The 27,608-nt window shown below is 43.5% G+C and overlaps 1 protein-coding gene across 1 annotated transcript in view; it reads left to right on the top strand.

The window, feature by feature from the left end:
- CFTR (CF transmembrane conductance regulator) overlaps positions 1 to 27,608 on the top strand; it is a 442,294-nt gene that overhangs the window by 80,252 nt on the left and 334,434 nt on the right. Inside the window, exons 4-7 of the mRNA XM_030216424.1 lie at positions 3,972 to 4,187; positions 5,244 to 5,333; positions 16,224 to 16,387; positions 25,177 to 25,302. Of these exons, the coding sequence (XP_030072284.1) occupies positions 3,972 to 4,187; positions 5,244 to 5,333; positions 16,224 to 16,387; positions 25,177 to 25,302 (596 nt within the window). The remainder of the gene's footprint in view (positions 1 to 3,971; positions 4,188 to 5,243; positions 5,334 to 16,223; positions 16,388 to 25,176; positions 25,303 to 27,608) is intronic.

The raw sequence follows: 27,608 nt of genomic DNA, 5'->3' as shown, positions 1-27,608 counted from the left end.
TAACCATGTATGCACCTGTGATATCCCTATAGGCGCCTACATGGTTAATGCGCACATTAATCGTAGGCGCGTTAAAAATGCGCTAGGTACAAAATAAGTACCTGTATATAATATGTAAATCGCTTTGATTGTAACCACAGAAAAGTGGTATATCAAATCCCATTCCCTCTCCTCCCTTTTCCTAACACACTTCTGTGTGTCCAAAAGAATGCACATATTTTCTGTTGATGGTGGCCAAAAATTCAAGCAGCAGGAAATAAGTGTTTTAGATGGGTTAATATTATTTTTACAAAAGAAGCAAGATGTCTAAGCCTTTCAAAATGTACCCTTATAATATTAAGGTCATTTTTCTATACCAGGCTTTTCTGCACAATAAGATATAAAGGTTGAAATATATTACAAAGAGGGGCCTGATTAATAAAATCTTTTATTCCAGGAATCAAATCAAAGATGTTAGAACTAATGTATAAAGGTGTACAGGCCAAAAAAAATGTTTTAGTTTCCCTGGTTCTTTATAGGAAATTTGTTTCATTTTTGGAAAACAATGTTTTTTGGGGTTTTTTTTCAATTCAGGAACAATGTTGTAAATAGTGCGTACTCTTTCCCGTGTCATTTCAAATGAATGAACATTCCTATTTCCCATATTTATTTATTTGTAGCATTTGTATCCCACATTTTCCCACCTATTTGCAGGCTCAATGTGGCTTACATGTTCCGTAATGGTGATCACCAATTCCGGAAAAGAGAAATACTTAGTTAAGGTGGAGGAGACAGAGTGAGTTAGGTATTCATCATTTACAGGATTTTGAGTTTTATTTAGTTTTTGTTTTTGGGGAGCATTTTCATCAGTTGCACTCACTATGGTTAAGGAGCATGCACTGTTGTTAGTGAATTCTATTGATTTAGTGCATACTATTGATCATACACAAAAAACACTCAAATTTAGAATTTTTTCCTGTAATTTCAGGTTCAAATGATATGACAAAACATGGTAAATGTTTAAAATGAATGCTTAGGTTCTGAAAAAACAGTTGCATTGTTTTTAAAATACATAAATAGTTTGCAAATGCCATTAATATGAACATAAGAATAGCCATACTGGGTCAGACCAATGGTCCATCTAGCCCAGTATCCTGTATCTAACAGTGGCTAATCCAGGTGACAAGTATCTGGCAGAAACCCAAATAGTAGCAATATTCCATGCTACCAGTCCCAAGGGAAGCAGTGTCTTCCCCCATGTCTGTCTCAATAACAGACTATCAGGCTTATTTTCGAAAGGGATCGCCAGCGATCTTCTGACACAAATCGGGAGATCGCCGGTGATCGCCTGATCCCGGCCAAATCGATATTATCGAAAGCCGATTTTGGCCGGCTTCAACTGCTGTTTCGTCACGGCGCCGGCCAACCTTCAAGGGGGCATGTTGGTAGGGTAGTGAAGGCGGGACGAGGGGCGGGGGCGTGGGCACGAGATGGCCGGCTTCGTCTTATAATGGAAAAAAAGAGGCCGGCTCAAATGAGCATTTTGCCAGCTGGACTTGGTCCATTTATTTTTAGGAACAAGTTTGGAAAAAGTGCCCCAACTGACCAGATGACCACCGGAGGGATGCGGGGATCACCTCCTCTTACTCCCCCAGTGGTCACCAACCCCCTCCCACCCAAAAAACAAAAACTAAAACTTTTTTTGCCAGCCTGTATGCCAGCCTGAAATGTCATACCCAGCTCCTTGGCAGCAGTATGCAGGTCCCTGGAGCAGTTTTTAGTGGGTGCATGCAGTACACTTCAGGCAGGTGGACCTAGGCCCATCCCCCCCTACCTGTTCCACTTGTGGTGGTTAATGTAGAGCCCTCCAAAACCCACTGTACCCACATGTAGGTGCCCCCCTTCACCCCTTAGGGCTATGGTATAGAGTTGTGGCTAGTAGGTTTTGTGGGGGGATTTGGGGGGCTCAGCACACAAGGTAAGGGTGCTATGCACCTGGAAGCTATTTTTTTTTTTAATTTTTAAGTGCCCCCTAGGGTGCCTGGTTGGTGTCCTGGCATGTGAGGGGGGCCAGTGCACTACAAATGCTGGCTTCTCCCATGGCTAAATGCCTTGCATTTTGCCAGGTTTGAGATGGCCGGGCCTGGTTTCCATTATGACTGAAAAACAAAGCCGGCCATCTCATATAAACCTGGTGATCCTTCTTTAAACCCGGCGAGCGATTTGGCCGGCGCCAAGCGTATTTTGAAAACATGCTTGGCTCTGCTCACTTATGGCGCTGGTCCTGAAGATGGCCTGTGCCGTTCGATTATGCCCCTCCACGGATTTTTCCTCCAGGAAATCAGATTGTTTTGTAGAGCAAATAATATTATGATTCCTATATCACAAGCTATGTCGAATAAATCCACTTATGTATGTAGTTTCTTGCATAGTAGCATAATAGATTTGAAATCTTTTGCTCAATGTGTAGAGGCGGCCAAAAAGCAAGCATGATGCTAGAAATTATTAGGAATGGGATGGTGAATAAGATTGAAAATACTATAATGCCTCTGTATTGCTCCATGGTGCGATCTCACTTTGAGTACTGCGTTCAGTTTCGCCATATCTCAAAAAAGATATAGCAGATTTAGAAAAGGTTCAAAGAAGAGCGACCAGTATGATAAAGGGGATGGAACTCCACTCGTATGAAGAAAGGCTAAAGAGGTTAGGGCTCTTGAGCTTGGAAAAGAGATGGATGAGGGGAGATATGATTGAAGTCTACAAAATCCTGAGTGGTATAGAACAAGTAGAAATAAATCGATTTTTTACTCATTCCAAAAGTATAAAGACTAGGGGACACTCAAGGACGTTACATGGAAGTACTTTAAAAACAAATAGGAGGAAATATTTTTTCACTCAATGAATAGTTAAGCTCTGGAACTTTTGCCAGAGGATATAGTAACAGTGGTTAGCATATCTGGGTTTTTAAAAAGGTTTGGAGAAGTTCCTGGAGGAAAAGTCCATAGTCTGCAGTTGAGACAGACATGGGGAAGCAAATGTATGTTCTTATGATGATAGATAAAAACCAAAATGTGTCATCTAGCATCCTAGGAAGGTGATCAACGTTCTAACTGGTGCTGCATGCAGGGTACCCCCTCCCCAATATCTTCATTTAGGGTTTTGTGTTCAATGGGTTACTCCCCTTCTTTTAGGAAGTGCAAAGAAGTCATTCTACTGTTATTTTAAACTGAAGTGCCTCTCTGTTCAGGCAAACTCAATTCATTGTTTTCATCTTCTTGCCTTTTTCATCACCATTTTTGCCTCTACCACTTCTATGAAGATATGCACATACTGGATTATTATTGTTTATGCAAATATATGTTCACCTATGTGCATAAATGGCTAGAATATTTACATTTTGTTCCCTAAATCTATGCAGCTCCTTATAATATTACCTCTATATGGATAGGTAGGCAAAACACCCTTGTTTCACAGTTGCTCTGCCTCTGCATTATCCAGATAGTATATACCTAGCTGTTTAGAGGAAATTTCCGACTGCACTATTTGTATAATGATATCAAAAGTTTATGGATTGGAGGCTTGTATATTTAGCAGTTAATGCTAAACAGCTAAGTCCCTTTGAATATTGACCTGTATGTATCTATTTATCTTAGGTGCAGGTAATTCAGAAAAAATGGCACAGTCCCAAGTACCCTGCTTATAATAAATGTAAATCCCTTTGGTTGTACCACAGAAAGACAGTATATCAAATCTATGACCTTTTTTGTGTTCTCTAGTTTCTACTCAACAAAAATTACACACAATTGGTATTTTAAATGATGCTGGACTACTTTTTAAGGGCTTTGTTGTGTATGCTTGCTTTCATAGAAATGGGATCCCTCCTGTTTTAGATTTTCTGTGGAACCTGAATGTATTTACACTGTTGCTTTCTAACCTGTGTAGCACCTGAGCAAGTGGATGCTTCCAAATACTTCTTGTCTCTCTTTCTCTAGGAAGTTACCAAAGCAGTACAGCCTCTTTTGTTGGGAAGAATTATAGCTTCCTATGACCCGGACAACAGACTTGAACGATCCATTGCGTATTATCTTGCTATTGGATTGTGCCTCCTTTTCCTAGTGAGGATGCTGCTATTACATCCTGCCATATTTGGGCTTCACCATATAGGAATGCAAATGAGAATAGCCATGTTCAGCTTAATTTATAAAAAGGTAATTTTCTTCTTGTTTTTAGAAAATCTGTAATACAAAAAATTTTGATACATTTGTATTAGAAATAATCATACGGTAGACATCTTTCAAAGGGATATTAACAGAAAAACAATACAAAAAGTGGTCTAATGTTTATATTTGGGTATACTTGATTTTTTTTAGACATCTAGTTGCATAGAAACTTTCTACCATCTAATGATTAATATTTTGCTATATCTGTATTTTTGATTTGTCATTTTGATCTTGGAGAAAAGTTAGTGTGGATTGTATAACACATAATAAAAATTACAGTTGAAAGCAGAAATGAGTCTAGTTAATGGTAAAATTCAGGTTTGCATGTAATAATCTAAAGTTTTCCATAGTACAGATATTTTGTAATAAAAAAAAGTCAAAGTCTCTGAAGTCTGCTTTGAAAATCTTTTTGATCTCACTTTTCATTACATTTTATCAACTCTCTATCAACTGGGTGTCTATGATAGTGTTAGTGGGGTTGGGGCATGGAGTCTCTCTAGACACAGCCAAACTACAAAATACTGTAAAACTAAAACAAAACTTTTTATTGGTGTGTTCAAAGAAATATACGCCTATTCTCTTCACAAGTGTGGTAATTTAATAGTAAGAATAAAGCCTCTTGCAAATCAGTTACAGTCTTCACGAGAGACTGGATCCTGCCAGCTCCACAATCAGTGTGCACCAGCTTGAAGTCAGTATTAAATTATTTCTGGCTTGGCCACAAAGGTCAGGAATCTCACAGTTCCAGTGAAAACCTTTTTCTAAGTTGTGAAAGCTTACAGTGGAGTGCTGTTCCTGTCTTCCCTGGCCTGTCTAGCTATGGACCTTTTCCTCTCACTGCTGAGTTCTCTAGAGGTAGGCCTCTTGAAGTGTCCCTTTGAGGGAGTATGCTTAACGGGTAGTGGCAGTTCCTATACACTCCATAACAGTATAATTTTAGTTATTGATTTAAGTTATGTTTTTTTAATGCTTGCATCAATTATTTGAGAAAGTTGCAGGCTGATTAAAAGGAACTTACTTGCTGTTTTGTTTATTTTTTTACAGATCCTTAAACTGTCAAGTAGAGTCCTTGATAAAATAAGCACTGGGCAGCTTGTAAGTCTCCTTTCTAACAACCTGAACAAATTTGATGAGGTAGGTCTGTTTCTTTAGTCCATTCTACAGATCATTCAGATAGGTGTGGATTATTATGAAAATTCATATGACTCAAAATAGTACAGTTAGCATAGTCAGAATCAGGTGATAGCAAGAAGTCAGTGGGCTGTAAAGTGTAATGAAAGAAAATATTCAAAACTATTATTAATTTTCTTTCATGATATGACTGCAGTTAAGGAATACTATCTAACTTTTTTCCATCCTTCATGCTCCCTTATTACACTTAAATTTACTAGCTCACAATTCAAGGCCAATAAACTTTACTCCTACATGTGTACTAGTAATTGTGCCCTTATGACCTAGCTCTGCATGATTCAAGATTTTGAAGTCAACTTCCTAATAAATTTGAGTTAAGATTAAACTTTTGTGTCTCTGAGGATCTTTACTAAAGCTTAGCTCGAGTTATCTGCTGCAGAGCCCATTTTATTCCTATGGGCCCTGCTGCAGAACTCGAGCTAAGCTTTAATAAAAGACCCCCTCTGTTTCCTTCCAAGTCTCTGCCATATATTTGCACTTATTATACCTCTGATTTTTAAGGCTTTTACCCCTTGCTACAACTATTGCTTATGTGTTTGCTTTGTTTGATTACGTATTATCTTCTGAACTATTCGATTTAAGCAGGATAGTTATGTGTGTAAAAGCAAGAAAATGAAAATATATGGCTTCAGCCCCACATTGAAAAATAATGAAAAATTACTTCATAAATAAAAACTATCAAAGAAAACAAAATAAAGAAAGTGGCCTGTGGTAGTGTAGGCGCGTTTATTGGGCATGTGCTGGGCCATATTTTATTTGGGACGGGAAAAGGGCCTGCAGTAAAAATGAAACCAGCGCGCGCCCCAAACCGGCCTGAGCCCTTAACAACACCTATTGATATAGCAGTAAATGTTCACGCGCCAAGTGCCAATTACTGCCAGAACCGGCACGCGTAGGAGGAAATAAATAATTTATCCAGGCATTATTGGTACGCACCAAATCTGAAATTACCATCATGAGGGCACGCTGCCTGGTGGTAGTCTCATTTTGGAGCACACTGCACGCGCATAGAGCCTACCGCGGCTTAGTAAAAGGGCCCCACAGTATTAGTGGGCTTCTTTCTCATAAATTTTATAACAATGGAATTGCTACATATTGAGACCAATTATGCTTAATTCACTAAGGGCAAGATTCTATATATGGCGCCAGAAAAATCCCCACTGTCAAAAAGTGTGTCTAGGTATATTCTCTAAAATATGCCTAAATTTTATAGAATAGGTTTAAATTTATGCACGGTATATAGAATATGCTGAGTGCCTCTTTATGCAACCAAATTTGGTTGCATCCATTTAGGCCATGTTTTACTTGGCGTAAATCCCAATGCCTATATTAGGTACAGAGTGGGTGTATTCTATAATAATACGCATAGATTTTTAGAAATGCCCATTTCGTGCCCATCAGTATGTTTCCTTTTGAACTGTGCAACTTGGAATTTACACACACCACATTGCAGAATATGCTTAGCGAGTTTTGTGCATAAATCATAATTAATGCCTGTTAATGCTGATTGCTTGTTAACATCCAATTGACAGCACTGATTAGCTAGTTTACCAATTAAGTTACACGCATTGTTATAGAATATGTTTCGATTTCCATGCGGAAATTAAGGCACAATATAGAATTTGGGGGTAAACCTCAGACTGTATACTGAAAGCAGGGCTAACCCTACAAGAGCGTGTAGCCTGAAGAAATTAAGACTTACTGAGATCTTGAAGAGTGGGAGAGAGAAGGTTACTGTACAGTTTGGCCTTGTGTAGATGTCTCCATATGGGACTGCTGTACTGATACTCTTAGGAATGCAAAGTGATGTTAAACAGTGGAAGCTAGGCTCCTATAATAGCACAGGACCTCTCAAAAGGTGGATGTGTGAAACCAACTTATTATATGTTCTTAGAATCATAGGGTTGTTTTTTTCTTTGTAGTAAAAAGAGCTCTTATATTAATTGCTTTGCAGTGCTTTATTTGTTTGCTGCTGCTATTGATTTTGATGTTGCTTTGTGATCATTGTGATTCTGTTGGAGTCTCAATCAGGGGTGAAACTTGGGAGGTAGGGCCAATGCTAAGGGTGTGCAAACAGGGCAAATATTCTGGGCTCCAATGCTACAGGGAGCCCCTAAGCCTGCTTCCATAGCGTCCCACAGATCAATCCAGAGACTTGTGGGTTGTGTCCCTCTACCAGCAGGTGGAGATAGAGAGAACCTCTGAGGTTTGCTATATGTGGGCCTGTGCAGCCAAGTAAACCTCAGTATGTATTCTCACTATCTAGCAGGTGGAGGGACAACTATGTGCAGCTCTGGTTTGAACTGGCTACTGGTGTCCTTTGGGTCTAGTTTAGCACAGACAGGGGTTGAGTGGCTGTTTGCAGCTTGTGGTGTACACCTGGTGGTGCCAGGTCCCTCCCGGTCTCCCCCTACCTTTCCTCCGTTGCCCGGGGCTGTTGGCCTGTTCGGGTGTTTCTTTTCTCTCCTGAAAAAAAAAGGTAAGTGTCTTTGTTTTTGTTTAATCATACGGAGGAACTAGGTCTGCCAAGTCAGTTTTGGGGCAGGCGTTTGTGGAGCATGTCAGTGCCTTCTCAGGTGGCTAAGTGCTGCTCCCGGTGTGGGGGCCGTCGAACAGCGTCAGGGGAGTGTCAGTCCTGCCGCCGTCAGCCCACAGCGGGTGTTCAGCACGATGGGGGTTCCCCTCAGGCGTCCGGTGAGTCGGAAGAGCAGGGGATAGTTTCAGCGGTTTCCTCGGGGCAGTTAGTGCAGCACGTCAGCAGGTGCCATTTTTTTCCTCTCAGGCATGACCCGCTCTGCACATGGCAGTAGATAGGCAAGAGTCGCAGCACGCTTCTGTGGCACAGGCTCCGATGGAGGGAAGCGGTGTAGAGGGAGCAGGGGAGTCCCTTTGAGTTCCTTTTTCCCCAGATTTTGTTTTATTAATGCACAATGCCTTTCTTCTGAAGAAGTCAGGATCTTTTCTTCAGGCAGCCCCGTCTCTTCCTTAACAAACTTCGGTTGCGGCAGCCTCTCAGTCTTTCCTGTCAAAATGTCCCCGGGTGGAGATTTTTGATCCCGAGGAGCTATCTGACACAGATGGCCCTGTTTTGTCTCCGGGCTCTCCCTCAGAATCATTGGATTTGGCAGATGAGGTTACCCTGCCCTCTGAGGAGGAGGATGATCCGACAGCTGCCCGCCTTTTTGTCAGGGAAGAGCTTCCCTCCCTGATTGTTCGGGCTGTTGAGGTTTTGGCCATTTCATCCCCTGAATCGTCAGGGGGAACGGGTCCAGTGCCCTCCATTATGTCTGGCACCAAATGCCCACCTCGTTCCTTTCATGTGCATGAGGCCATGAAGATCCTTATTTCGGCGCAGTGGGATACGCCGGACAGTGGGCTTAAGGTTGCTAGAGCTATGTCGCGTCTTTACGCGCTGCCTGCTGCTGACTTAGACTTGCTCAAGGTCCCTATGGTGGATTCCTTAATCACAGCGGTTACTAAGAAAACCACTCTCCCTGTTGAGGGTGGCACGGCACTCAAGGACCATCAGAATCGTAAGTTGGAGACTTGTTTGAAGCTGTCCTTTGAAGTAGCAGCCCTTTCCCTGCAGGCCTCAGTTTGTGGCTCCTATGCGGCGCGGGCATGCTTATCATGGGTACAAAAAACCTCCTTTGCGGAAGAACTCGTGGCTGTTTTGCCGGTCTTAGAGTCTGGTTTAGCCTTCCTTGCGGATCTTCTTTTTGATCTTTTGAGGGCTTCGGCGAAGGAAGTTTCCCTAATGGTCACCGTGCGCCACTGGCTGTGGTTGCGGCATTGGGCTGCAGATGTGGCCTCTGTCACGATTAGCGAGGCTTCCTTTTAGGGGAAAGCTTTTCTTTGGGACAGACCTAGAACAGATTGTGAAGGACCTCGGTGACTCTAAGGGCCAGTGCCTCCCGGAGGCGAGACCTAGACCTGTTTAGGGATACACGGTGTTACCGTCCAGGTCTCGGGGCCTCTTTTCAGAGAGCAAGGTCTTCTCAGAGACCTCAGCCCTTTCGAGGTGACAGGTGGGCCTTCCTTTCCGGTAACAGAAACCAGCCCACGGCCAGGTCCGCCCAGTGATGGGGCCTTGCTCCATATCCAGCCAGTTGTTGGGGGCAGACTGTCCCTATTCCTGATGGAGTAGACCATGGTAATATCTGACAAATGGGTCTTGGAGGTTATCAAAAGATGGCTACAAGTTAGAATTGGCTTGTCTGGGGGGGATCCAAGAAGGCGCAGAACTAAGACGCTACCCCAGACGTGCTCTGAGACTAACCCACGCGGAACCGAGTGAGGTGTCCGAATTCTCCCCTTTTGTTATGGGGAAGCAGCGGGGAAAAGTGAGGAAGGCTCCTGTGACCCCCACCGGTACCCTCCTCTTGAGGCAGAAGACGTTAGAAAGCTTCGGAGTTTCGCTGGGTCCCCGGGCGACATCTTCTCCTACTATCGGCCTAGCTTCCAACTATTCGGCCACCAGTGAAGACGGGGCTTCTCTGAGCCCTGACACCCGTGCGGCACCACCACAACCAGGAAGTTCGCGATCGGTTAGTGATTCGCAGGGCCCTATGCCTGAAAAGGAGAGGACCCCCGGAGAAAGGAGCCCAGCCGATTGCGGTGAGGCGAAGGAATTCTGGTAGGACAGATTGTAAAAACATTTTCCCCAGTAATGAGAGATGCCTTAAAACAGATCTCCAACGCCCCCTCTCCTGAGTTTAATATCGGTGTGGTGAAACCAGCCGTAGTAACTATTGAGTCACTATCCACCTTATAATTGAAAGAGAAAAACGCCTAGATTTCGACCCAAATCGGGAGATAGACGTTTATCTCACAAAAACGAATAAATCGGTATAATGGAAAGCCGATTTTGGACGTTTTCAACTGCACTCCATCGTGGAAGCGTACAAAGTTGACGGGGGCATGTTGGAGGCGTGGCGAAGGTGGAACTGGGGCGTGGTTATCGGCCGAGGAGAGATGGGCGCCTTTCGCTGATAATGGAAAAAAAGTATGCGTTTGTAGCTAGAATTTAGGGCACTTTTCCTGGACCCTGTTTTTTCACGAATAAGGCCCCAAAAAGTGCCCTAAATGACCAGATTACCACCAGAGGGAATCGGGGATGACCTCTCCTGACTCCCCCAGTGGTCACTAACCCCCTCCCACCACAAAACATGATGTTTCACAACTTTTTATTTTCACCCTCAAATGTCATACCCACCTCCCTGGCAGCAGTATGCAGGTCCCTGGAGCAGTTGTTAGGGGGTGCAGTGGACTTCAGGCAGGTGGACCCAGGCCCATCCCCCCCTACCTGTTACAATTGTGCTGCTTAATGCTTAGTCGTCCAACCCCCCCAAACCCACTGTACCTGCATGTAGGTGCCCCCCTTCACCCCTTAGGGCTATAGTAATGGTGTAGACTTGTGGGCAGTGGGTTTTGAGGGGGATTTGGGGGGGCTCAACACACAAGGGAAGGGTGCTATGCACATGGGAGCTCTTTTACCTTTTTTTTGTTTTTGTAAAAGTGCCCCCTAGGGTGCCCGGTTGGTGTCCTGGCATGTGAGGAGGACCAGTGCACTACGAATCCTGGCCCCTCCCACTAACAAATGCCTTGGATTTATTCGTTTTTGAGCTGGGCGCTTTCATTTTCCATTATCACTGAAAAACAAAAACGCCCAGCTCACAAATTGTCGAATAAAACATGGACGTCTATTTTTTTCGAAAATACGGTTCGGTCCGCCCCTTCATGGACCCGTTCTCGGAGATAAACGCCCATGGAGATAGACGTTTTCGTTCAATTATGCCCCTCCACGGGACCTAACTTTTTCAATGCACTCTTCGCTTCAATCAGTTTTGCTAAAAAAAACGCTGGTGAAATAAAAATATTGTCAGAAACTCTATTGACTCAGGAACAAATTAATGCCCGACAGATGTCTGATATAAAATTGCTTGAGGATAAAACTCAAAAACTGGAGAACTTGAATAAAGCCACAATTAAGGACAGCAATTTTATTAAAAAGAAGATGGAATATCTTGAAAACCAGCAGAGAAGACTTAACTTGTGGCTTGTCAATTTCCCCAGATCCCCAGTTATTTCTGCTATTGAAATGGTAAAAAATATTTGCGGGAAGTTCTAGGGATGCATGAGGAATCTCTACCACCCATAACAAGGGTAATTTATCTCCAGACTCCAGTACCATCTAAATCTGGAAGTGACCAAGTTGTTGTGGATGGAGGAATGAACATGACATCTTTTCTTGAATCGTCCCTGGAAGTGGTTACACAGAGGACAACAGCACTGGTGACATTTGCTCTTGAGATAGATAGAGAGATGGTATTAAAGTTATTTTTTAAGCATTTAGACTCGTTGTTTTTTGGCTTCAAAGTTAGGATTTTTCCGGATCTCGCTAGAGATACTCAATATAGACGTAAGGCATTTTTAGCACTACGTCAAAGAACTTTAAATCTGGGGGCAACGTTTACCCTCAAATTTCCTTGTATTTGCCATTTTATTTACTTACAGAACAATTACCAGTTTATGGAACCAAAACAACTTGAGGATTTCTTGATAGCTAAAGAGGCTGAGAATGTTAATGTTAAAGTTTAGGATCCCATATGGGCACTGTATGATAGATTGAGAATATACCCGGAATATGTAAAAGTCTAAAATTTTTATTTCCTTAATTGTTAAATTTTGTCTTGGATTGTTTCTCTTTATGCTTCTTTGAAAAGATGTATAATTGAATTATAAATAAATACTTAAAAAAAAAAAAAGAAAAAAAAAGAATTGGCTCGTCTGATAGTAGACTTTTTTCTGAAATCTCCTTGCAAATCTCCCGCCAAGGTACGGGTGGTTCGTCACACCCTCCTCAACTTACAGCGACTTGGTGCCATCCAGCCTCTATCCCCAACAGAAAGAGGGTGCGGTCGATGCTCCATTTATTTTGTGGTGCCAAAAAAGGGCAGTTCTTGGCGACCCATCCTAGATCTCAAGGGTGTCAACAAGTCCTTATGGGTTCGGCATTTCCGCATGGAAACCCTCCACTCAGTGATCGCAGCAGTGCAGCCAGGGGAGTTTTTGACGTCTCTTGATCTCAAAGAGGCCTATTTACACATTCCAATTTGGCCTCCCCACAGGTGTTTTCTTCGCTTTGCAGTGCTCGGTCGTCATTTTCAATTCAAAGCAATGCCCTTCGGCCTAGCCACAGCGCCTCGCCACAGCGCCTCAGACCTTTTCCAAGGTTCTCGTCGTATCTCAGGAAGGAAGGGATTCAGGTCCATCCTTAGCTAGACGACTGGCTGGTGCGGGCGTCTTCTTTCGGGGAGAGTCAGCTGGCCACCGACAAAGTGGTCGGGTTGCTTCAATCGCTTGGTTGGGTGATCAACTTCCCAAAGTTCAGCCTTACGCCCTCCCAGATGCTGGAATACTTGGGAGTGTGCTTCGATACCCGAACAGGGTTAGTTTCTCTTCACAGCTGTTACAGGGTCAGTTGCAAACTCTGTTCCAGACTCCGAACCCACGTGCTTGGGACTATGTACAAGTTCTTGGCTCCATGGCCTTCACCTTGGACATCATAAAGTGGGCCAGAGCTCACATGCTCACCCTGTAGTGGCACCTTCTGAGCCGATGGTCTCCGCTCTCGGAGGGTTACGAGGTTCGGGTGCCATGGTCGGGCCTGTCTGCACATTATCGTGCACTGGTGGTTCATTTAAAAGAATCTCGTATTGGGCATTCCTCTGGCAACCCCGGAATGGAACACTGTGACTACGGATGCGTTACTGTCTGACTGGGGGGCTCATTGCCTCCAACAGATGGCCCAGGGCATTTGGACCTCGACGGAGGCATCTTGGTTCATCAACCGCTTGGAGTTGCGGGCGATTCGTCTGGCCCTTCAAGAGTTTCTGTCTCTTCTCCGTGGTTGCCCGGTTCGGGTTCTCTCGGACAATGTGACGGTGGTCGCATACGTGAACCATCAGAGGGCACCAGGAGTGCACCACTGGTGTGCGAAGCGGCTCTGATCTGCCATTGGGAGTCTCATCATTCTCTCTTGACGACGGCTCATATAGCGGGGGTCACAGAATGTGCAAGCGGACTTTCTCAGTCGCCACCAGTTGGAGCCGGGGGAGTGGACACTTTCCCCTCTGGCTTTCGATCGGATAGCGGCCCATTGGGGGATACCGGTGATGGATTTATTGGCCACCGCATTCAATGCGAAGGTTTCCAGTTTCTTCAGCAGGGGAAGAGAGCTGGGCTCAGAAGGCATCGATGCTCTTCTACAACCTTGGCCCAGGGGCCTGCTCTATGCCTTTCCTCCGTCGTCAATGGTGGACAGGTTACTGACTCGCATACCAGTCATCCCGGTTGAGTGATCCTGGTGGCACCGGATTGGCCCAGATGTCCCTGGTATGCAGATATGGTCAGGCTCCTGTTCGATCGTCCTCTCTGGCTCCAGGTGCAGGACGGTCTCTTGCTGCAGGGACCAGTCATGATGGAGGATCCCTCCCCCTTTGGTCTTACGGCTCGGAAAATATCTACCTCGATAGCTGATGCTAGGGTATGGCGTACTTTTGACTCGTGGTGTGCGAGTTCAGGATTGTCAGCGGCTTCGGTATCGGTTATACTCGCATTTCTTCATGAGGGTGCACAGGAATCTCGTTGAGTTCTCTTAAGGCGCAGATGGCAGCGCTGGCATGCTTTAGAGGCCGACTTCAGGGGGCGTCCATCGCCTCCCACCCGGATGTGGTTCGTTTTTTGAGGGGCGTAAATTGGTTGCGTCCTCCGCACGTGCTGGTTCTGCCATCCTGGAACCTTAATCTAGTTCTCAAAGCGCTTCAGCGTCCTCCTTTCGAACACCTTATCTGGGATTATGGTTAAGGATCTCACGTTGAAGGCGATTTTCCTAGTAGCCATTACTTCAGCTCAGAGAATTTCAGAGTTGAAGGCTCTTTCTTGCAGAGACCCCTTCCTGCGTTTTATGGAGGCGGGGGTTTCAATTAGGACAGTTCTTTCGTTTTTGCCCAAAGTGGTTTCTCGTTTCCACTTGGGGCAGTCCCTGCATTTGCCGGGAAGATTACTCTGAGCAATTCCGGGCTGTTCGCTGCCTTGGCGTGAGACGGGCTCTTCTTAGGGATTTGGGGGTGACCAATGAATTTCGTCTTTCGGACCATCTCTTCATCCTTTTTGGAGGCAGTAAGAAGGGGCATATGGCTTCCAAGGCCACCATAGCCCGTTGGGTGCGGGAGGCCATCACTTCGGCCTACGTGGCTTTGGGCAAGCAAGCCCCTGTGCAAATTCGTGCTCACTCTATGTGAGCTCAGGCATTCTCCTATGCAGAGTCCCATTTCGTTTCTCTGGAAGATATCTGCAGAGCCGCTACATGGGCTTCGGTCCATACGTTTACTCGTCATTATCGGGTAGATGTGGCAGCTTGACAAGATGCGATGTTTGGATTGTTGGTGATTTCTGCCAGGTTGGGGGTGTCCTGCCCTACTTGAGGACTGCTTGAGTACATCCCACAAGTCTCTGGATTGATCTGTGGGACGCTATGGATGGAAAAATTAATTCTTACCTGATAATTTTCTTTCCATTGGTCCCAACAGATCAATCCAGAGGCCCCCCCCCCCCCCTGGATTTACTGTCTGCGGGGTTGTTTCGGTTGGTTAGTTTTTCGGATTTTGTTGTTCTGATTGTTCCTTGGTTTGATTAAATAATAAAAAGAAATAAAGTTAGAAGTGGTGGAAGTACTTTGGGCATTAGGTCTGGCAATGTCAGGAGAGTTTTCTATTGTTTCCATTCCACTGCTTTGGTTTCGTTCATACTGAGGTTTACTTGGCTGCATAGGTCCACATATAGCAAACCTCGTAGGTTCTATCTCCACCTGCTGGTAGAAGGACACAACCCACAAATCTCTGGATTGATCTGTTGGGACTAATGGAAAGAAAATTATCAGGTAAGAATTAATTTTTCCTTAAAGTTGAAGGAGATGCAGCCTGCTGGTGGGCTTTGGGACTGCCTCCCAACAGGGCTGCTGCTAGACATATAGGGGCCCAGGGCAAAAATTGGTGATGGAGCCCCTATGCCACCTTCACACCATACCTCCTTGAGTTTGAGACAGGCTTGGGGCCCCCTGTAGCATTGGGGCCCAGGGAAGTTACCATGGTTTCCACCCCCTAACCACAGCTCTATCTTCCAAGTTTCTGCCTAGGGCCCTAGCATGTTTACCACCAGCCTTGATCACAAGTTGTAGAATTTCAAGCACAACAGTGATTCTCTGTTGCAGTAAATTCCTAAAAATGTATATTGGTATTAATTAGGATTCTTCTCTACTCTTCTGATATATTGAAAAATAAACCACTCTGAGCAATAACAAATGTTTGGACTGCACTGTTTTTAGCAACATGAAGTATACAGCAGTTAATCTTTTCTTTACCACATTGAACTATACTAAGTAAATAACTTCAAAAGCTTTTTATGAATTCATCCTCCATGCAATACTCTTTTGAATGTACAGGCACTCTCTCTGGATTGCCTGAACAATGTACTGTACTGTATTACCTGTAGAGAGTCAGGGATAATTGCAGACTGAACTTTGTACTTTGGAAAAACCAAAGTTTAAGTGTGGAATGTGGACACACATTGCCATGGCCTCATCATAATTAACATCAAATGTTCTATGTGTTAAAAACACAAAACCTCTTCTAGTAGTCTGCTTTGCTCAAAGTTAATTATACAATTTGCTTACATATCATGCAGTATTCTTTCTGAATTTCATGTTTCTCTGTCCGCATACTGCCAAACTTATTTTTAAAATGTAATTTCTTTGCATTTGTTAATTTACAGGGTCTGGCACTGGCTCACTTTGTATGGATCGCACCATTGCAAGTGCTGCTGCTGATGGGGTTACTGTGGGACCTGTTAGGACCCTCTGCATTTTCTGGATTTGGTTTCCTTATTCTAGTTGCCCTTTTCCAAGCCTGGCTAGGACGAAGTATGATGAATTACAGGTGACACCTTTATTTGAATGGTTTAAGAAATGCAATAATGAAAAGATATCCTTGTGCAAATAGACTGAACTGCTTTTCTCTTTCTAAGAGCACTGCTAAAAAATTAGATAAACACAGGTGAAATTGAATAGTAAACTACACTTGGAAAGTACAGCTAAAACAAAAAAATGTGAAAAGAATATGTCACATTGGGCCCCTTTTACCAAATAGCGGTAAAAGGGGCTCTGCGGTGGCACTGGCACACAGGTTTGCCATGTGCCAAGGTCTCTCTTCCCACCACCAATAAAAGGCTTTTTTTCTTTTATAAAAAGAAATGGCCATGCGGTAAGTTAAATACTTGCCTTGCAACCATTTCCTAGGGGAGCCCTTGCTGCCTCCTATTTAGGAGGCGGTAGGGTCTCTGGTGGTAGCCTTGCGGTAACTGGGCATACCCCTGGTGCTAGAAAATTAAAAAATATGTTCTAGCCAGGGCCGGCCCTAGGGTTTCTAGCACCCTCCTGCAGTCTATTATTCGGTGCCCCTACCCATCCAGAGGCGGGATAACTATGGCTCCGCCCCCACAGTAGACACACCCTTTTTACCAGCCATGGCATCACATTGAAAATATTACACCAGTATAGAAGAAAAATAACTTAGCACACAGACCAGGAATTAGGAGAACAGACAGTCTTGCCAACTCTGAAAAACAATGTGTTATCAAAATTTCAGAATCTAACAAACAGATCCCTATTCAGACACTTGCCCTTGCAGTCACACATGTAGAACAGAGATAGCCCCTCTTCAAATTCTTCAAAAATTAATCTGAAATCCTAAGAAGTTAGACTCTGCATGCAGCACAATAGCCTTCCCATCGAGCACAGTTTAGGATCTAGCTAGGACAGACTTAATCAGCATAAACTAACATATTCTACAATCTGAGTTGGACAGACTAACAGGAGTTACTGAAGTGGAAATGAGAGATAGGTGATGGTTAGAAATTGAAAGCAGGCATCTAGCCCTCCTGTCCTGTGAGTAGCTGTGTTGGGGGTGGGGGTGGAAAAGGGTGGGTCAGGTGCAGCACTAAACAGCAGTCTCTGACAAAACAAGGGTCCAGGCTCTGCTGTGCTGTCTCTGTCTGAGCCCTCTGGGCAGAGGACAGAGGTTAGCTGAGCTCCCACAAGTTATTTCAGAGCCAGTGACATCCTCTGACAAACACAAGGAGGGTATTTCTCTGCTTGGGAGGGGGGAGGGGACGGGACAGAGAGCTGACAGCTTTGGAGCCAGACTGAGATGAGCAGCAGAGATTAGATACTCAGCAGAGGTTGATTGCTTACAAAGTGACGCCCTTGAAGGCATGCACCCTCCTGCAGTGCTTACCCTGCTTACCGGGTTTGATCGGCCCTGGTTCTAGCGCTGGAATTGGTGCGTGGCAGAAGTCGGAACTACCACCAGCCCCTCTCCCCCCCCCCCGGGAGCCCGGAAGAAGGGCTGAATCACCGTGTGCCAAGCCAGCGCTATCCCTACCATCATTTTGTAAAAGGGCCGGATACGCCCTCAATCTGGAATCAAAGCCTCCAAATTGTCCTCTGGGAGCTCAATCTTTCAGTTCCCGCCACAAGCAGGTACTTGCAGAGGAACTCTCCGCCCTTCTCAGTGCCAATGCGGTCGAGCCTGTTCCACCCAGGCAAGAAGGGCTGGGATTCTATTCCAGGTACTTCCTTGTAGAAAAGAAAACAGGGGGGATGCGCCCCATCCTAGACCTAAGGGCCCTGAACAAATACCTGGTCCGAGAAAAGTTCAGGATGCTTTCCCTGGGCACCCTTCTTCCAATGATTCAGGAACACGATTGGCTATGCTCTCTGGACTTAAAGGATGCCTACACTCACATTTCGGTGCTCCCCACTCACAGGCAGTACCTTTGATTTTGTCTGGGAACTCAGCACTTTCAGTACTGCGTGCTGTCCTTTGGTCTCGCCTCTGCACCCAGAGTCTTCACAAAGTGCTTGGCAGTGGTCGCAGCATCGCTACGCAGACTGGGAGTACATATGTTCCACTATCTCGACAATTGGCTGGTGAAGAGCACCTCGAAGGCAGGAGCTCTACGATCCATGCAGATTACTATTCAATTGCTCGAACTACTGGGGTTTGTCATCAACTATCCCAAGTCCTACCTAGTTCCCGTACAGAAATTGGAATTCATAGGAGCTCTGTTGAACACGCAGACGTCTCAAGCTTATCTTCCCCAGGCACGGGTGGACAACCTCCTAGTTCTCGTGTCCTCAGCTCGAGCATCCCAACAGATCACAGTTCAGCAGATGTTGAGACTTCTGGGCCACATGGCCTCAACAGTTCATGTGACACCCATGGCACGTCTACACATGAGATTGGCTCAGTGGACCCTAGCTTCCCAGTGGTGTCAAGCTGCGGGGGATCTAGAGGATGTCATCCAACGTTCCACCGAATTTTGCAATTCCCTTCACTGGTGGACCATTCGCTCCAATCTGACCTTGGAACACCCATTCCAAATTCCTCAGCCGCAAAAAGTGCTGATGACGGATGCATCCCTCCTGGGGTGGGGAGCTCATGTGGATGGGCTTCACACTCAAGGAGTTTGGTCCTTCCAGGAAACGCATCTCCAGATCAACCTCTTGGAATTGCGAGCGGTCTGGAATGCTCTAAAGACTTTCAGAGATCGGCTGTCCAACCAAGTTATCCTAATTCAGACAATCAGGTTGCAATGTATTACACCAACAATCTGTGTCAGGAAGCCGTCAGGATGTGGCTTTGGGCGACTCAGCACGGTATGCTTCTCCAAGCCACATATCTGGCAGGTGTAAGGTTGAACAGGATCATGCAACCTCACGAATGGTCTCTGAACATGGACGTGGTCCCCAAGATCTTCCGAGCGTGGGGCACCCCCTCGGTGGAAGTTCCTCAATTCTGTTCCAGGCTCCAGGCCCATGGCAGGCTAGCATCAGATGCCTTTCTCCTTCATTGGGGGACGGGTCTCCTGTATGCTTATCCTCCCATTCCTTTGGTGGGGAAGACTCTGCTGAAACTCAGGCAAGACCATAGAACCATGATTCTGATAGCGCCCTTTTGGCCTCGTCAGATTTGGTTCCCTCTTCTTCTGGACTTGTCCTCCGAAGAACCGTGGAGATTGGACTGTTTTCCGACCCTCATCACTCAGAACGAGGGGTCGCTTCTGCATCCCAACCTCCAGTCTCTGGCTCTCACGGCCTGGATGTTGAGAGCGTAGAAGTTGCCTCTTTAGGTTTTTCAGAGGGTGTCTCCCGAGTCTTGCTTGCTTCCAGGAAAGATTCCACAAAAAGGAGTTATGGGTTTAAATGAAGGAGGTTTGCCATCTGGTGTGATAGCAAGGCCCTAGACCCTTTCTCTTGTTCTACACGGACCCTGCTTGAGTACCTTCTACACTTATCGGAGTCTGGTCTTTAAGACTAACTCAGTAAGAGTTCACCTTAGTGCAATCAGTGCTTATCATCACCGTGTAGAAGGTCAGCCTATCTCTGGACAGCCTTTAGTTGTTCGCTTCATGAGAGGTTTGCTTTTGTCAAAGCCCCCTGTCAAACCTCCACCAGTGTCATGGGATCTCAACGTCGTTCTCACCCAGCTGATGAAACCTCCTTTTGAGCCACTGAATTCCTGCCATCTGAAGTACTTGACCTGGAAGGTCATTTTCTTGGTGGCTGTTAATTCAGCTCGTGGAGTCAGTGAGCTCCAAGCCCTGGTAGTTCATGCTCCCTACATTACATTTCATCATAACAGGGTAGTTTTCCGCACTCATCCTAAGTTCCTGCCGAAGGTGGTGTCAGAGTTCCATCTGAACTAGTCAATTGTCTTGCCAACATTTTTTCCCCATCCACATACCCGCCCTGGTGAGGACAAGTTGCATACCTTGGACTGTAAGAGAGCATTGGCCTTTTATGTGGAGCGGACGAAGCCCTATAGACAGTCCGCCCAGTTATTTGTTTCTTTTGATCCCAACAGGATGGGGGTTGCCATCGGAAAACACACCAATTGGCTAGCAGATTGCATTTCCTTCACTTACGCCCAAGCTGGGTTGACTTTGGAGGGCCATGTCACGGCTCATAATGTCAGAGCCATGGCTGCGTCAGTGGCTCATCTAAGTCAGCTTCTATTGAAGAGATTTGCAAGGCTGCAACCTGGTCATCAGTCCACACATTCACATCTCAATACTGCCTGCAACAGGATACCCGACGCGACAGTCGGTTTGGACAGTCGGTGTTACAGAATCTGTTTGGGGTTTAGAATCCAACTCCACCCTCCTAGGCCCATTTTTATTCTGTTCCAGGCTGCACTCTCACTTAGTTGTGTTTGTTTTTAGGTCAATTTCAGTTATGTCCTTGCCGTTGCGAGGCCCAATTGACCATTGTTCATTGTTTTGAGTGAACCTGGGTGCTAGGGATACCCCATGCGTGATGATGTCCAGCCTGCTTGTCCTCGGAGAAAATGAAGATACTTACCTGTAACAGGTATTCTCCGAGGACAGCAGGCTGGACATCATCACAACCCTCCCTCCTCCCCTTTGGAGTTGTTCTCTTTTTCTTGCTTGTTATATAACTGAGGGAAGTGCGCGGGCGTCGCGGGCGGGAAGTCACTCGCACATGTGCGGTGCATTGTCCCCGCTCTCGTCGCGCTGCTTCTAGAAGCTTTCAAATTTTTTCTTTAAAATTCCGGAGCTCCTGGGCCGTCGTGGACGACGACCCATGCGTGATGATGTCCAGCCTGCTGTCCTCAGAGAATACCTGCTACAGGTAAGTATCTTCATTTTTTCCTAGACTTAAATGTGTACTCAATATCTGTGCTCACTCTAAAGTCCTGCCCCACCGATATTCAAAAGCATTTAACCAGACAGGATCAGCATCTGGCTGGTTAAATGCCTTCTAACTGTCTATCTGTGAATTTCAGTGAGACATGGCCATGACAGAAAGAACTCAATACCATGGTACAACGAAGAACTAAAACAGCTAAAAACACAAGTTAGAAGGTTGGAATGAGCATGGAACAAAAAGAAAGACGACTCCACATTCACTGCTTGGAAGCAACTACAAAGAACATATAAATACACCATAAGACAAACTAAAAGAATATACTATAAAACTAAAATTGGACCAGACTACAAGGACACACACAAACTCTTCCAACTCATGAACAAATTACTAGATACCACACCGGTAACTTCAAACAATACAGACAAGCCAGCAGCAGGCAACCTTGCCAAATACTTTAATGAGAAAATCACAAAATTACGCCTCTTGACACCTGTCAATACCACAAACTACGCAGAACTCCTTGACTGTCTAGACCCAAACCTTGGCGAATACCCAGCGGACAGAACCTGGACCAACTTTGAGACGCTGTTGGAGGACAACATCTCCCAAAAGCTCAAAAGATTCGCCAAGTCTCACTGCAAATTAGACATATGCCCTAACAACCTAATACAGTCTGCCCCTCAACAATTCACAGCAGACCTCACAGAACACCTGAACTATATGCTACAAAACGGACTCTTCCCAAAGGATAAAGGAAATATCTTACTCACCCCAATACCCAAAGATGCAAAGAAAAGCGCAAGTGATCAAACCAACTACCGCCCAGTAGCATCCATTCCTCTGATAACCAAATTAACGGAAGGAATGGTGACCAATCAACTCACCAACTACTTGAATAAATTCTCCATATTACACAATTCCCAATCAGGATTGAGGGCTAACCACGGCACCGAAACAGTATTAGTAACTCTCATGACTAAATTTAAACAACTGATCGCAACTGGTTATAACATACTTCTTCTACAATTCGACATGTCCAGCGCTTTCGATATGGTTGATCGTGGAATATTACTACACATCCTTGAATACTTTGGAATTGGAGGCAACATACTCAAGTGGTTCAAAGGCTTCCTAACCACACGATCCTACCAAGTGATATCTAACTCGATCACCTCAGACACATGGACACCTGAATGTGGAGTTCCCCATGGATCCCCCCTCTCACCGACTCTCTTCAACCTAATGATGACACCCTTGGCCAAATTACTATCCAATCAAAGCCTCAATCCATACAAATACGCAGATGACGTAACGATCTACATCCCGTTTAAACATGATCTAATGGAAATCACAAACGACATCAATCAAGGCTTCCATACCATGCATTCCTGGGCGGAAGCATTTCAACTGAAACTTAATGCCTTATGCTCACCTCACAACATAACACAAGCAAATTCGCCATCATAAATACACCAAAACTATCCCTTCCCGTATCGGACACCTTAAAAATTCTTGGAGTCACCATCAATCGACATCTTACACTTGAAAATCACGTGAAAAATACAACTAAAAAGATGTTCTATTCAATGTGGAAATTAAAAAGGATAAGACCCTTCTTCCCAAGGACCATCTTTCGTAAACTAGTGCAATCATTAGTGCTCAGCCATCTAGATTACTGCAATGCGCTCTACATTGGCTGTAAAGAACAAATCATCAAGAAACTACAAACCGCCCAGAACACTGCAGCTAGACTCATATACGGAAAAACAAAATATGAGAGTGCCAAACCCCTAAGAGAAAAATTGCACTGGCCCCCACTCAAAGAATACATAGAGTTCAAGGTATGTTCTCTGGTTCATAAAATCATTCACGGAAATACCCCAGCCTACATGTCAGATCTGGTAGACCTGCCACCCAGGAACGCTAGAACATCATGCAGCACATTCCTAAATCTTCGCTTCCCCAGTTGTAAAGGTCTAAAATACAAACTAATGCATGCATCAAACTTTTCTTACCTGAGTACACAGTCATGGAATGCATTGCCGAGCAACTTAAAAACTACTTATGAACTAACTAGCTTCCGCAAATCCCTGAAGACCCACCTATTCAACAAGGCATACCAATAAGATCAGCAACTATAAATGTAATACATCGCCACTCCACCTATTATCAGCATTGTTTTGCTCACATCTGCTTGTTTAAATATCTATTACGCTATTTTCTATGACTTCCCCACATTACCTACTTTCAGTATTGTATTCTACTTATATCTAATGCCTACATCTCAATTATAATATCCTTTATGTAACAATAACTGTTTATCCCAACCTACTATCTACCAATAACGATACATTGTAAGCCACATTGAGCCTGCAAAAAGGTGGGAAAATGTGGGATACAAATGCAATAAATAAATAAATGGCACATTTTGGTTCCTAACTCTTACTTAGCAATAATACAACCACTTACTGTGTGAGCAAGTGATGGAGGGCTGGGGAAGTTCCATTTGTGATCCAGCAGCACTGGCTTTCAATCTTTTCCTTGGCTCCCTGATCCCTCCTTTCCTTATTTTTTATTGATTCTTTCAGTTTGTTGGAAAAAATGTTCATGATTAATTGTTCATTATTTATTGTATTTTTACAGCACCATTGTCAACCTTTTAGATATTGATTTGATGGTTGGTATATCAAATAAAGATAGACTTGAAACTTGAAAAATTATTCCTTTAGTATTTTAAAATGTGTGTTCTAAAACGTTTTTTAATTTGAACTTTACTACATAGGCCATAGCATAACCAAAATACTTCCAAAAATTCATTCTTCTAAAGTGAATGTTACTTGAGATCATCATATGATGCATAAGTTCAGTAGTAGACATCTTTCTTAGCGTTATTGGAAAACACAAGGCAATGTCCAGCTAATAAAATTTGACTGACTTACCTCTTACCTTTTATTCTGTTATGCTGCAGCCAAATGCAGTGCATGACCTTTCGATCAGGAAGTGGGAGAATCTTTCATCATGGCAAATATTAGGCAGCTAGAAATTCTATAAAGGGCAATTCTATAAATTGGTGCTTAATGCTATGCTTTTAGTGCCAGTTCTATAATGCTATATTGGCACCAAAATTGTTATAGAATTGTATCATAAGGTTGGCATTAGTGAGCCCATGTGTACTCGCGCCTTCTTATGCCATGTCAATGGCAGGTGTAAGTTGCCATGCCTAGGTATGCCAGGTAACGTGTAGTTTATAGTATTCTGTAAACTACATGCATATCTGGGAGACATGCTCATGGCATGCCCGTGCTTTGTCCATGTGTACACCCTACTTGCAGTTATGCTCTATTGCTTTTAAGTGCTACCTTTATAGAAGAGCATCTAATGCACACGGCTGCCTGTCAATATTACGGTGCCTTTGGCACATGTTAGTGGTACCTGTCTCTAGGTGCCACTTTATAGAATTGCCCCCATAATCTTTATGAAGCAAGTATTAATGTAAAATCTTTATTTCAAAAGAGCATACCCCACCAACCCAACATAAAATTACCTGGTCACATGCGACATAATGTAACCAAAGACCGTAACGGACATTATCTGACTCTTCTTCCCCCTTTCCCTCTCTAACGTCCCCCCCAACCGCACCTACCATACATGTAACTACCTTACATATACCTCATTCTACTACAATATTACTTTGTATTCATTCATACCATGTATTTGTTCAGACTGTAATCGACTAACGCCGTTAACGGTTATATGTAAGGCACATTGAGCCTGCAAAAGGTGGGAAAATATGGGATACAAATGTAACAAATAATAATAATGAAGAACTTAACAAAAAAAGCTATATTTTCTTAATGATACTGTTGACTTACACTTTTAAGAATGAACATGCAAGCCGTCAAAATTAATTTCCTTTGTTATTCTAGCTCATACCATTTCTGTTCATTCAATAGCATAATCTAATGTAAAACTGACATGGTGTGTTATTTTTTACAGAGACAGAAGGGCAGGAAAAATCAACGAAAGGCTAGTTATCACCTCAGAAGTAATTGAGAACATACAGTCAGTGAAAGCTTATTGTTGGGAGGATGCAATGGAAAAAATCATTGAAAATCTCAGACAGTAAGTTATGATCTTCTTTCATATGGATAATAGCTCCATCCTATAATTCTCATCATTTTCTTAATATTTTAAGTTGAATATGCCAAAAATTTAAAATGTATACAACATGGCATATGTTACTTATTTAGTTATTTTTTGGCCTGATTTATATTTTGCCAGCATAAGCCTCGAAATAGTATTGGCCTTCAATCTTGCCGACCTGGTATTTCTCTTTCTGTGTCTCCTTTCTTTTATTGGGCATAGGCAGCAAACAGTGACTACTTCAGGAATGCAGGCTGTGTTATGAACTTACTCATGGTGTGGGAGATGATTTCAAACACAATCCTACAGCTGAATCCTGGCACATACTGCACTTCCACTGAGCTGTTGAGCTGGCACCTACATATGATTTAATTTAACATTTATGTGGGTAATTGAGCATAAGCTTATGTGGTGATAAGAAACTAAGAACATGTTGGAAGCTCAGGAATGAAACAGCCAAGTAGGATAAATCTTCAAGGTGTATGTATGTAGGTGGGGCAAGTTATATCCTATGTATACACCTCCTCCCCTTCCTGCCCAAGTATCAGACTAAAGTTATAAAATGTTTTTACCTATAGGATTAAATAATCTATACTACCCATTTTGTTTAAAAATTTGTGGGTAATTTGATCTTTAGTGTGGTATTTTTACCAATAACCAAAACATGGGATTTATACTTGCTTTCTCTGTAGATAGTTTTTCCATTGGAAACAGCACACATAATTTTGTGAGAAAGAACTTGTCAGCTTTCAAAAGTTCTTTCTTTTGATGCCTCAAAGCAATACAGCTAAAAGTATGAATGTTGAACATTGTGCATACTTTTATACACATTAAGGGCAATTCTATAACCTAGGTGCGTACATTTACATGCATGTTATGCATTCAGATGTTTACAATACTAGCACTTAAGCATGCATGTGGGCACATACCCATGTAAGTGCTATCAGAGCACCTGAGCACTATTTTTTCAAAACTTTCTATACCTTCTTTTTGGATGTAGCAATCAAGATTGTAATATAATACATATCTATATATCTATGGGCCTCTGTTATGAAACTGTGCTAGAGGTCCCTGGTGCAGTAAAGCCGACAAAGCACATTCACCTTGAATGGGGTTCATCAGCATTGCTGTGTGGGAACCACTAGCGAGATCCTTTATCTATCTATTTATTTATTATTTATGTATTGGGATTTATTAACCATGTTTATAAAGAGATTCACCCAAGGTGATGTACAGCAGGTACAGTTTGACATAAAACTTACAGTCTTGTTAACTGCATCACAAAATGACCAAATATAAACATAAATACAATAAATGAGGTAAACTTGAAAACAGCAGATTGAAACCCAATAATAGGACTAACATGAAACAGTATCAAAAATATACACATTTATCAGCACTGAAATTCAAATAACAAAGATATAATACAATGTCAGTATAATACTAATGAAACATCTAATAAGCACGCATTAGAACATTCAGATAACATAGATATGATGCCAGTGGTTTTCTACAATACAACTTACAATGTAGCAGACTACAAATGAGTGAATTAGTGAAGACCTTCTGTTTCAATGCCATTTTGAATGCTGTAGGTTAAGGTTTGTGAACACATGTTCACTCACATTAAAAAACATGAACCCCTGATGCAGGCACTTGCTGGCACTTGGCCATGTCAGGTCAACAATAGAATTAATAATCAGAGTGTGGTTCCATTGACATCATTATCTCCCTGGCCATCTCTGTATTTTTGCTGTTTCTGTTCTCTGCAGAATGTTTTTGTTCTTTTTCTGTTTCTCTTCTTGGTCATTGAGTACACCCAGATATTTAAAGGTATCTAACACCACCAAAGGAACATTAAACAAAATTGGAAACTGAGATGAATGATAAGGTTTCCCACTAATCCAACACACAGTAGTTTTCAAAACATTTAATTGTAGATGATGGTCAGTAAGCCAAGTAAGTACTGCATCTAAACAGTTAGAGGTGTTAAATCCGCTGTAATTAAAGACATTTTGGGAACCAAAAGCATGTCATCTGCTTAAAAATAAGCACTAAGTCTATGATCTTGAATAATTGTTGCTAATGGGCTCAAGATAATATTGAACAGGATAGGGGATAATGCAAGCCTTGAGGGACCCTACAGCCTAACTGATGTGTTTTAGACAGAGATTAGCCTAAGGTAATTACAACGTATGATCTGTTAGAAATTATTTAAACCATTGTAGTACTGTACCACCTATACCAATAAAGTTCAATCTCAGCAACAAGAGATCATGGTCCAC

This window comes from Microcaecilia unicolor, chromosome 10 (genome assembly GCF_901765095.1).
Source record: "Microcaecilia unicolor chromosome 10, aMicUni1.1, whole genome shotgun sequence".
NCBI lineage: Eukaryota > Metazoa > Chordata > Amphibia > Gymnophiona > Siphonopidae > Microcaecilia > Microcaecilia unicolor.
The sequence above is the reverse complement of the archived record's forward strand: the minus strand, read 5'-3'. Positions and strand labels throughout refer to the sequence as shown.